The sequence below is a fragment of the Euleptes europaea genome, chromosome 3 (assembly GCF_029931775.1).
Source record: "Euleptes europaea isolate rEulEur1 chromosome 3, rEulEur1.hap1, whole genome shotgun sequence".
Lineage (NCBI taxonomy): Eukaryota > Metazoa > Chordata > Lepidosauria > Squamata > Sphaerodactylidae > Euleptes > Euleptes europaea.
The window spans coordinates 72,830,666-72,843,267 of NC_079314.1; the positions used below are offsets into that span (position 1 = coordinate 72,830,666).

General features: G+C 40.0%; 1 protein-coding gene across 1 annotated transcript in view; it reads left to right on the plus strand.

The window, feature by feature from the left end:
* The window catches only part of LGR5 (leucine rich repeat containing G protein-coupled receptor 5), an 81,873-nt gene that overhangs the window by 18,715 nt on the left and 50,556 nt on the right, over positions 1–12,602 (plus strand). Inside the window, exon 2 of the mRNA XM_056847310.1 lies at positions 12,151–12,222. Coding sequence (XP_056703288.1) covers positions 12,151–12,222 — 72 coding nt within the window. The remainder of the gene's footprint in view (positions 1–12,150; positions 12,223–12,602) is intronic.

Consider the following 12,602-nt stretch of genomic DNA (forward strand, 5'->3'; position numbering starts at 1 on the left):
GTATAACATAAGAAGAGTTGCTGATCAAACCAGTGGTCCATCTAGTCCAGCACCTTGTCATTGAACTGCCACATTGTCGCCCACTTACCCAATTTGTGGAGATCCTCCTGGAGCTCTTCACAGTCATCCTTGGTTTTCATCCTCCTGAATAATCTTGTGTCGTCTGCAAACTTGGTCACTATACTGCTCACCCCTCATTCCAGATTATTTATGAACAAATTAAATAGTACCAGCCCCAATACTGATCCTTATAGGACCCCACTGCTTACTTCCCTCCATTGTGAGAACTGTCAGTTTATTCCTGCTCTTTGGTTCTTGTCATTTAATCAATTTTTAATCCATAAGAGAACCCGTCCTCTTATCCGATGACTCCTGAGTTTACTCAGTAGTCTTTGGTCAGGTACCCTGTCAAAAGCCTTTTGAAAGTCCAAGTATATAATGCCTACTGGGTCACCGTTGTCTACATGCTTGTTCACTTTCTCAAAGAACTCCAAAAGATTGGTGAGGCAGGACTTCCCTTTGCAGAAGCCATGCTGATTTTGCCACAGCAGGCTTCATTCCTCTATGTGCCTAATAATTCTGTCTTTGATTACCGTTTCTATTGATTTGCCTGGGACAGATGTTACAATACAAAAAAAATCACCTGTTCTGTAAAGTTGCTACAAAATAAAGACCAGCACACAGCTCAAGTGCAAAAGTTATTCAAATAATCAAATATATAACAAGAAAAGGAAAGAAACAACAAGCGAGTGTGAAGACAATATATACAGCAGAGAAAGGAATGTAGTTCAAAAGAATTTAGTTCAATGTCTGAAGAGACTTCCACTAGGTTGCACACGGAAGGGGAGAAAAGTCAAACCCCCCAAAAGTCCACGTGTGTATAGAATGGTAGTAACTAAAGTTGTAAGCAGGGGAAAAGAACGTCCCCCAACGCAGCAGGAATAACGAGATGGAAAACGCCTTCCGGAATTACATTTTTCGCAATAAATTTGCTTCTTCAGCCTAATAAAAATAATATAACTTTAATAAGTGACTCTCTGTAGTGCTTATTAATATTTTTAACATTATATGTGTTTTTAATACATTTTTAAACACTTTTAAACATTTTAAAAACTTATTTAACGTTATACTATTGTGCCATTAGCTAAAAGCAAATAACATGCAAGGAATATAATATTCTTAAAAAACATATCGATTTTTTATCACATTTTTATACAATTGTCTCAATTTTTATATATCATCATTTCATACCTTGAGAATAAAGATATAAGCTTATTGTCCTTCTAGGTGCCTACGAGGCTGCATCTTCTCTCACAAAAGTACACTGACTGTTGCTAATGGATCATAACATACCGATTATAACTCTAACTGTGATAGTTCAGGTGTTCGTACTTAGGCTAGCAGAAACGTCAGCAGAGATTCTACTATAGAGGTCCTGTAAGGTGAAAAATTAAAGGAAACTAGCTTAAATAAAACATGAAAGATCTAGTTCCATGTTTAAACCGTGAGGGGCTAGGGTATTCAGCAACTGTATGAATCTGCATTCTTATCTTAAAAGAACTTGATGCTTCCAATATTATATATCATATAACCTGGGCATACTTATATGTTGGCCCGGCAAATCTTCAGATGCTACTGTTAGAATTTTCAATAGCTGCTATTTACTGTATAGTCCTAAGCCGAGCCCTTCTAAGTCCATTGACTTCAATGAACTTTGAAGAGTGTAACTTTGCTTAGGGTTGCACTGTTAGATGGGAGGGCTGCTTCTAGCTTTGTTTGCTCTTAGTAAATAACACTAGTCCCTAAATTATAAAAATAGAAAGACAAAATATCATAAATATTATCTTTGTAAAATTCTTTTAATTATACTAAGCATGATAGCTAAAATATTAAAGGTGATATAGAAACAGTAAAATAAAAGCTAGGCTGTATTTCACCAAGGAAATACCTTGATTATCCTTTGATTTTCCTTTTTAACAGCATCACTGCTGAATTAGAAGTATACCATTCCTTTTTATTAAAAAATTGCAACATAATTGCACAACTATCAGTTTAAGGTTCCTGAATTCAAACTGCGTATATTTGATAAAAATAACAAGCCATGACCAATAGACAAATAGATTTCAATAATTCACTAAAGAATGTCTCTACTAAGCCTTTGTGGCAAATGTCTTGTTTGCAAGACAAATGCAGAGTTGAAATAACAACCCATGAATACCACTGGTGAAATGGCTATGTACACAAGGTGAATGCTAAAGCGTTCCCTTCTGAATGGACCTTTTAATCTAGGCATTATCTAAGCTCTGAAAAAGCCTCAGTGGCCTTACATACAGATTAATGGGAAAAGCTGAGACCCAGAGCTGAGCTATTTGCAGAAAAAGTTTTAAAGATTTACTGATGGTTGACAAATGCCATTTACGTTTCAAAGCCATCAATAACCTATTGAGAAAAAAAGATTTAAAAGGAAGCCCTTCCACTATAGAAATGGATGACTTTAAAGGATCCCAGTGGTGGCTCCTTTCCCCCTGTCCTTTTCAAACCCCTTCGCTGGCTTCCTTCACCATTTGGAACCCTGAAACGCGTGGCCTTGGAAAGCAGGAGGGTAAGTCTCCTTTTAGAGACATTTGTGTATAACTGATTGTGTCAATCTTCTATTGTGCAGCCATAAGAACTGAATAGAACTGTTTCCAGAAAAGTCTCTGGGATCATGATCAGCCTTTCAGCAGTCTTTCTGCTAATAGTTTTTTAATGTGGGAGTTGGGAGTATCAGAATAAAATTGGTTAGGAATTTTGTTCAGTTGGAAACAGAAGAGGAAGAAGAAGAGGAATAGGAGTTGGTTTTTGTATGCTGACTTTCTCTACTACTTAAGGCAGAATCAAACTGGCTTACAATCCTCCTCCCCACAACTGACACCCTGTAGGTAGGGCCGAGAGAGCTCTAAAAGAGCTCTGACTAGCCCAAGGTCACCCAGCTGGCTTCATGTGAAGGAGTAGGGAAACCAACCCGGTTCACCAGATTAGTGTCCGCCGCTCATGTGGAAGAGCACGGAATCGAACCTGGTTCTCCAGATCAGAGTCCACTGCTCCAAACCACCGCTCTTAACCACTACACCATGCTGGCTCCCATTGCCCTTAACCAGCACAAGTCTGAGGAGCTCATGGTTGCCTCCTTAAATGTATTTAGTACATTCTCATCCTGCCCTTCTGCCAAGGAGCTCAAGGTGAAATACATTGTGCTGGTTCTACCATTTATCTTTACAACAACCCTGTAAGGTAGTAGTAGAACAGGGCAAGAGTCCAGTAGCACCTTAAAGACTAACAAAAACATTTTCTGGTAGGGTATGAGCTTTCGTGAGCCACAGCTCACTTCTTCAGGTATCTGTCCTTTTCAAACCCCTTCGCTGGCTTCCTTCACCATTTGGAACCCTGAAATGCGTGGCCTTGGAAAGCAGGAGGGTAAGTCTCCTTTTAGAGACATTTGTGTATAACTGATTGTGTCAATCTTCTATTGTGCAGCCATAAGAACTGAATAGAATTTCTGGAAACAGTTCTATTCAGTTCTTATGGCTGCACAATAGAAGATTGACACAATCAGTTATACACAAATGTCTCTAAAAGGAGACTTACCCTCCTGCTTTCCAAGGCTACGCATTTCAGGGTTCTGCTAGTAATTTGTAGTGGAAGAGGAAGCGAAGCGAAAGGTGGTTTTGTATGGACTAAAGGTGAGCTGATGAGCCTGAGAAGTGAGCTGTGGCTCACGAAAGCTCATACCCTACCAGAAAATATTTTTTGTTAGTCTTTAAGGTGCTACTGGACTCTTGCCCTTTTCTACTACTGCAGACAGGCTAACACGGCTACCCACTGTGAATTACCTGTAAGGTAGGTTAGGCTGAAACAGTGATTAGCCTGATGTCAGCCAATGAGCTTCATGGTTGAGTAGCAGTTTGAACCTGGATTTCCCAGATCCTGGTCTGACAGTCTAACTAGTACACTATGTTGGCTCCTAATCACTTTCCTTAAAGTTTTCTTTAAATTTTGTCAAATTCCAGTTACATGCATATGGCTATGCATTTTGCAAACACATGTATTGCAAACATAGCCTATGCAAGCAGGGTACTAAAATTTTTGTTGGGGGAAAAACCACTTTCCTAAACTGGTTAACTATTTTTTTAGTTGCCTAGAGAATAAAAATGTCATTAACATAAAAAGTTATGACAATATTGAGGCAAGTAATTATTTTTGTTATTAAGCCAACTCGGTTCCAATTAGTGGGAAAGGGCGAGGGCTAGAGCCCAGGAATGGGCAGCCAGAACAGCTGTCTAATGGCCCACAACTGGAAATAAATGTTTTGCAGCTTAATGGGGGGAAAGTCAGCTGAGCATGTGTTACATACAGCTGAGATTGTAGCAGAAAAGCACCCTGTCAAATTATTAAATTTACTATAGTGTGTATACAAACCTGTAGGAAGCCCAGGGTCTGCATCATCTAGCTAGAGAGTGAGGATTTTTTCCCCTGTCATTCATTCCATAGCCAGTCAGAAATCCATGGAAGAAAGGACATTTTTAGTTTATTTTATTCAATTTCTACTCTGCCGTTTCCAGGCATAAACGGCAAGCTTTGTTTTCTTACACCTTCATAAAAGCTTTCTTTAAATAGTAAAATGGTCCGTCCCCCCCCCCCCCCCCCGCAACTGGGGACACCAGTTCAGAGAATACTGATAGTCTGTGGTGGGAAATTAAGGCTGTTGGATGTTGATCACCTAACCTTAAGCCTTAACTTTAAGCTTCCCAGTCTGAACTCGGATTCTGTCCACTTGGTTGCATTCACCATGATGAGTTTCTTTCTCAGTATACTGTAGAATGAACCATTTGCTAAAGAAGGACCCTGAAATATTCTGAACCTGGATTATAACGGAGTGCTTATTTTAGTTGGCATATGTAAAGTGATAATTCTGCCCTACGACAAAAGGGAAAATCTGAAGTGGCACAAGATGATATTTATTCATGAGTTCTGAGATGTTTTGAGTAAAAACTTCTTTTTTCAGAGAAGTAATTGTAATTAAAACTGGAGAAAGGGAAGAATAAGGTTACTGACATACTGGTTGGGAGAGAATCAGCTACAACATGAAACATGCAAATCCAGTTGTTTGGCTATAAAACCAGGTATCTTAACGAATCAAAAATCCAAGCTATCATCACATTACAGTTCACTAAGCAAGTGTACAATATTGCCATGATTTTGCTGAGGATAGATTACGAAGTCAAAAGCCTTCAGTCCCTCATGTCCTACTTAACTGTTCTCTTTATGCTAGGGGTCGATTTCAATTTATAGACCCATTATTTGCGGACAGGGAATGGTTGCCTGCCAAAATTAAGGTATCCCTTCTTATGACCGCACAGGACCCAATAAAAATTGCATTGTTGGTAAGGTTTCTACAGCTTGCAATCAAAGAACGTGAGCGCTTGTGTATCAAATAAGGCTGGTTTAGGTCTGCTGAATTAAGTAACCTTCTTAGCCTTTTAAATCGATTTTATTGTAAACTGATGGAGGTTGATGTACTCTGTATATTATGGTCTTATTGTAATTGCTTTAGATTGCTACATTCTAATGCCAATAAAGGCTTTCGACTTCGAGGACAGATTACACTGTTAAACTACTGTAATGGAACAGTAACTAATACAGCAGAGCACAGGAAGGCCCATACACATCACAGAGTTTACAAGGAAACCAAAGAAGGTCTTACAATGGCCTCGAGCAACAAGAACAGCCCAATGTTATCATCAGTTTCTAGCCATACATATGGCCCAGCCTGCTTTCCTCTGCTTTCTCATCACTCAGTTTCCAGATTTCCAATGAACTATCCTATTTGCTTGTTTCTTAGTAACAGTGGCCTGGAAGTTAAACTCTGTCAGAGCTGAGACAGAATCTGTGGCTATAGTGACCTCCAACATTCCCTTTTTGAAGATCCTGCCCAAGGAAGAGCCTTAGAATAGGATGAATAGGGAGAGTTTTTCACTCTCTCTCCCACCAGTTGCCTTCCCTGTGGGTTCTTGGGGTTGATCCAGACCTTCCTCCCTCAGCTCTCCCAGGGCTTGCCTTTTAAAGGGTTCCCTGAGGAGGGATATCCCTAGGCTCCCCCATTCCCTTCATGCAGTGACAGACACCAGAGCCAATGGGCCACAGGCTGGTGTCTCTAGCCCCCCTGCGCCTCCCTCTTGGCTTTCTTAAAAGGGCTATGTTGTCGGCCCATGCAAGCCTAAGAGGGCCAACACCATCTGCTCCTTCCTCCACACCTGTGTTGGGGCTGTCCTGGGCCCAAGGCCTGGCAGAGGACTGCCTGGGCTTGGCCACCCCTCCTCCTCCTCCTTTGCTGGCTCCTATGAAGTAACGTTGGGCTGTCGGGCCCTGCAGTGTGTTGAGCACTTGGGCTACTCCAATCCTGGGCTCATTTTTTTTCTGCCTGCTGCTTCATTGATGCTGCCTTCCCCAGACTCTTCCCTCGATCGGCTCCTCTTGGCATCCCTGGCAGTGCCTGGCCCCGCAGTGGGCCGAGAATCAGCTTCTTTGGGGCTGCGCCTGGCTTCCTTCTACTGGCTTGACTGGCATGGGCTGGGGGTTGCTCCTGTCATGGAGGTAAATGTGGGGGTGGGGACACCAACCCCGGACACTGTCTTCTTTCTATGAATGACTACAGTTTGGATGTTGAGATCTCCATCCTGTGACCATGAGAAACCTTACCCTTGTTCGTTGAACATGAGAAACCTGTTTAGGAAAGCAGATAGGAGGGTAGGCAGCTAGATACTTGACTGGGAGAGATCAGAAGCTTCACCTGCTGGCTTGTGGCTGCAGTGTGGACATCCATGTGCAATGTTCCCAAAAACACTGTGTCTCTGTGACCTAATTTCTATGGGCCGTTGGTGGGAGTAGCATTGAAGAATAACATTAGAAACATTGGATTTAATTATATCCAGCACTTCATCATCCAATCCTACTGTATAGGGTAATTGTTCATTATTTATGTCTTGCAACCTATTATTGAAATACAATGAATGAATGGCACTTGAATTTGCTTTTGTTAACTCAACCTGGTAATTTATTGCTCGCCGCATTGAGATCTTAATTTGCAAAGGAAGTGGTGTGTTTCATTCCTGGGAGGGGTGGTGGTGATGAATATGGCAATTTACTTCTGCTCCTGAGCTTGTCAGGCAATCAAAGTTTCACATTCTTAGCTCTGAAAATATGTCAACTGCCTGCCTGATTAATTTAAGATTACAAACTATATCTGAGCTTTTAGCGTTACTTTCTTCTTCCGATATCAGTGTGCTCTTCCTGCTCCCTGTACTAGAATCTTGACTAGATAGCAAAATTGTTTCCTAAAGAGATTGAACATCCATGCCAGGTATTGTACTGTATCCCAAATGATATTTTAAACAATATGTTTATGTAAGTAAAACAGAAGCATGAGAGTTGGTGCAGTATACCTCATAATTTGAACTAGGAGTTTGAGCTGTGAGCCAGTAAATGCCTCGTTCAGATTTTGTCTTAGCCATGAACTTACTTGGTAGATATGAGTAAGCCCTTATTGGGAACATTATTTGTTTGTTTTTTAAAAACCTGCCTTTCTCCTGACACTCAAGGAAGGGAAGTGGAAATTCCTGCAGGAAAGGAGAAAAAGGAAGGAGTGGAAATTACAATATCCTGTCATTGGGGGTTACCGCACTTTGTATTCCCAGCGATGTATTAAGAGTTTGAAAACGATATAAAAAACATCGCTTTAAAGGGGTTTTTGGATACCACAGCTTATAAATGGTTGGAAGACGTCTTCACAGCTAAAGGGGCCAAACAAAGTGCGAACAGTATTTTTTATAATGTTTTCAAACTCTTAATACATTGGTGAAAATACATAGAACGTGCGAACAGTATTTTTTATAACATTTTCAAACTCTTAATACATCACTGGGAATACAAGTGCGGTAACCCCCATAGGCAGTATTCTGGCTAGCCTTAGTTTAAACAATTAACCTGTTGACATAGATAGGCATGTTATGGATCATGCATTATCCTCAGAGCTTGCTTTTGAGGTTATGTACAAATTGTTGTTATTGGGTAGCTTTATGTGTTCCTGTGGAAGTAGTGCAAAGGATGCAGTATTTGCTAGTTGTAAGGCCTTGGTACTTTTTAAAAAAATCTGAAATTCAAATGCAATTTTGGATAGACGTGGGGAAATGTAAATATATTATATTCTTCTAATGACTGTGGGGAACTGAGCATTATATGAGTCAGGTTTCTCTCGGCAGTATTCCTATAAAGCTGCATCAAGCCATATGGAGATAGTGTTAGGATTCCTGAAACTTGTACTGTTTTATGTGGTAGGTGGAGCATGGTAGCTTAAGAGTTTTCATGTTTAACACCAAAGCCTGCCGATGAGTCTCTGCCTAGTTCCAGGGATATGGTTGTTGAAAATACATTCTCAGGAAAAAAATAAAAATAAAATAACATCAGTGATTTGAACTGAGAGGCAGGCAGGGAGGCTCCAGGGGTGTGATTACAATGCTAATAGGAAGGCACTGTCAGTATCAGGACCCTGGACAGAACATGGGAGGGGGCTGGAGGCAAGGCTGGAACTAACAAGGAAACCTAAGCCACCAAGCAAGAGGTCAGGAGTGTTCCTCCAACAATGTTCAGAAGCCTATTGAGGGCTGAAATACTGGTGTAGGAAGACATGAGCTATTGGCCTCAACTTCCTGGAGGAAATCATCATTATGTTAAAGTGTAGTCTTCTGATCCTGAATGCTTCTGAGGTGTGGACTGCAACGACTATTGGCCATTCTGATCTCCCACTGCTGCCTCTGGGCCAGTGTCGTGATAACAGCAGGATGCCAGAAGCCGAGGGAGTTTCTGGGGAGGAGTTGTATTCGTGAATGTTAGCAGGACAATATTCCTGGGGACAGGTGATAGAGTAAACCTGATCTATAGAGGTTCCTTTCATTCATCACCAGGGTCTTGGGGGTGTGTGGGCAGTCCTAGCTGAAGCATCCTGAAATAATCCAGAGATAGAGTCTGTAGTAATGCTAATGGTGAATTTTGGAGTTTGCTAGTCTATTATAAGCCGAGTCCACCCTCTTGGAATTCCTAGTCTGAAATGGGTTCGGTGCCAGTCACTGAGCCAACCCTTCCTGCTGCCCCAAATGCAGCCACCCTTTCACAGAGACTTACCAAGCAATAGCTGCAGTGAGTACAAAAGCTGGTTATGTGAGTAACATGGTCATGACAGGGTGCTGAGGTATGTAGTCTCCTCCCCCTCCCAGTTCCTCCCAGATCCCTCCTTGTCTCTATGCGAATTTAACTCCATGACTGCTTTATAGGTGCATGGACAAGTTTATAAGGCAAAATACTGATTTATAGTGGCCACTGTATGGGCTAGGTGTTCCTAGGGTCAGCCACAGTTAGTACTCAGATGGGAGAGTACCGAGAAAGACTGGGGTTGCTTCATGGAGGAAGGTAATGGCATAACATCTCTGCTTGTCACTAGCCTGGAATGCCCCATGGATGGGGTCGCTATGACGCTGTTTTGACTCAATGGCACAGTCTCCTTTTAAAAATTTCATCCTATCATTCAATATCTCTCCCTCCCAGGATTTTCTAAGCCTTTATGGACTTGAGCAGGTTAATTTAATCTTCCATTCCTTTTTCCACTTCAACTAGTGGGCTCTCCCATATCCCATACCTTCTGGAGCATATTTGGTTCTCATAAGGCTGTTTTAAAGTTTCCACTCTCCTGTTTGGTTAATTTACAAAGTCATACTTTCTGCATGCCTAGGGAGTCCCCTGTGGCCCCCATGCCTTGTGTGTAGGTGGCCCTGGCATTGCAGCTTTCACCATCCACACAGAGGCCAGTCAGTTTACTAGTAGACATGATGATGGTTACCTTAGGCTGATGTACATATTTCTTGATTTCTTATGTAAATATGTATGTTTGCAGACGGGACACTGATTTCATAAGGGTCCTAGATTTAAGAGCATATCTGTCTTAGTCAAAGTATACAATTTGATATTTGGATAATTGTACTTGTACAGGATCTATCTGTTATTCCAGAATCAGTCCTACTCAGAACATGTCCCTTGAGTTATAAAGTATTCATTAAAACCCACAACTGTATTTTCTACATATACTGTCATCACCCTAAAAGCTTTATCTTATTGTCCATTAATATATAATTAATTCAATGGATGGGGTTTCATTTACTTTATTTTTGTACTTTTGCCAAAGAAAATCTTTTGTTCCTTTGCCAAAACAAAGGGGAAGCCAACTACTGAGAAAGAAAAGCATGATTAAACAGCAAAAGAGGGAAATTTAATAACCACATTGGATCTATTTAATAAATTAACTTTGGGTTTGTCTTCAAAACGTTTAATTTCTAGTAGAAAATGGACAATCGTTAAGAAATATTAATAAATATGCCATTTATTTCCTAGTCTGTCCTGTATATTTGTATGGTCCAGGAAATAACTGTAAATCTAATAAAAACATGTATGAGTTAAAAGTGTCTGTTAAAAGCAGTTGTAACCTCTCATGTGAATAACCAGCATGATTAATAAGAATTTTAAGTATTTGCAGTAATAAAACTTAGATCATTTGTTTACAATAGCCTTTCCCATGAGATGAAAGAAATTCTAAACCGGTATCATTAACTGCCTGATTTGCAGCTTGAATCTCATCACAAAATGCTTAAATTTAATGCTCATTTCCACTTATAAAACAGTAGGTTAAATGTAAGTGTTCCTTAACTGGTTTATGGACCACACTGTTGTATATTGACCATTGTAATGTTCTTAAATAAATGTGGCTGAAAACAATAGCAGTGTCTAATACAGGGGTCTTGTATCAGTGTTTACACCTGGGCAAAGGGGAACTATCCTGCTGGTGGGGAAATAAGGTGTTTTTAAATTTCTTTTTAATGTTTTTCATTATCTGTTGTTTTTGTATTTGTATTCTCAAATTATTTTATATTGTTGTTACTTGCCTTGTTTCCTGAGATGCTTATTTTAAGTAAATAAATTCTGCTGTCAGGACTAGTTCTGTGAGGTTCATGCTTTGCTTGCGGTGCTCCATTTTGCACTCCATTAATAGTCTGTGCCTATACAGGGAAAATCCACTGAGAATATTTTGAGCACACAAATTGAAACGAATGGGACTACATTCTTGTGTTGCTCCCATTCATATGAGGCTTGTGCAAAAGAACGTACCAGTGGAATTTTGCCCTGCAGAGGCTCAGGTAAACTAACTATGTTCTTGTATAGCACATTTATTTTTATGGGACATATACAGAAGAACTTCTCAGTGAATTGAGCCTTCAACAATTGTGCTGCCCTTTATGGCCTACATAAAAAAATCTGATCAATTGGACTATAGAATAAAAGTAAGGTTAATTTGAATTGGGACCAGATCTTAGAATGCTGATGGTTTCCTGTGCCAGGAACTATTGTGGAACCCCACCAGGAAATGTGCTACATAGCAGGATCACATTGCACCCTTGTTTTGTGGTTCATTTCACCGATTTAATGCAACTTGAGAACCTGCAAAAGGAGCATGTTAAAAGGAGAATGTTGGGTGGGTGTGTTTGATTTCTGTGAATCAAAATATTTGTTTTTTCATTATCAGAAGAGTAACATAGGACAAAATCTCTAGAGATGTACATCACGATCTGCAGCCAGAGTAAATTTTAGCTGTGTTTTTCGAATTCAAGTAAATGTTCAGATACTGCTGCTCAGTGCCTGCGAGAGTCCATTCTTATTAAGAAAAAGAGGCATCTTTCCTCAGACTGTGCCCAATATCCCATTTCTTAAAAGGATTGTATATTGAAATAAGAGCATTTAAAAACTGTTGAAAATGTGCTTATTAAAGCATGTTGTGTATTTTTCATTAATACAAATATTTTAAATTTTTCGTAGTTCTAAAACCATTTATTTTGAAGTAATAGCATAGAAATCCTCTGGTATAAACAAGTTTTAATCACCCAGGTTAATTTATTAGTACTTGCACATACACTGTTTTTTCCTGAATGTGCTATGTTCAAATGTATAGAATGAACAGCTGGATACTGTGGTTGTACATGTGGTATCAAGACTCTTGTCTGTTTTCCTCTGCAGTGATCTCAGTATGAACAACATCTCAAAGCTACCCTCAAGCTCCCTGCACAATCTCCGCTTCCTAGAAGAGCTGTACGTACCATTGTATCCTTGATTGGCATAGCTGAGAGCTAGGCACATTCCTGGGTTTGTCTCTTCTCTTTACTCCGGGAACCCATTTAACACGACACAGGAAAGTTGTGAGCGCTGATGCTTTTGGCACATGCGGAAACACTTAGTTGGAAAAAAAGCCCTTGCTTTTGATTTTGGAAATGAACTTATTAAAAAAAAAGAGTTACCATGAGGCTACAACTTTTCTAAGCAAAGACAGAGCCAAACAATTTTTGATTTATTATTATTTTTTAAAGCAAGGGTTGTTTAAAAGACCTGGATTGCTATTTGGAAATAGCTACTCAGCAGGATATTAAAGTTTGAATACTGGCTCATGTTTATTAAAATAGCAAGTAAAGTTA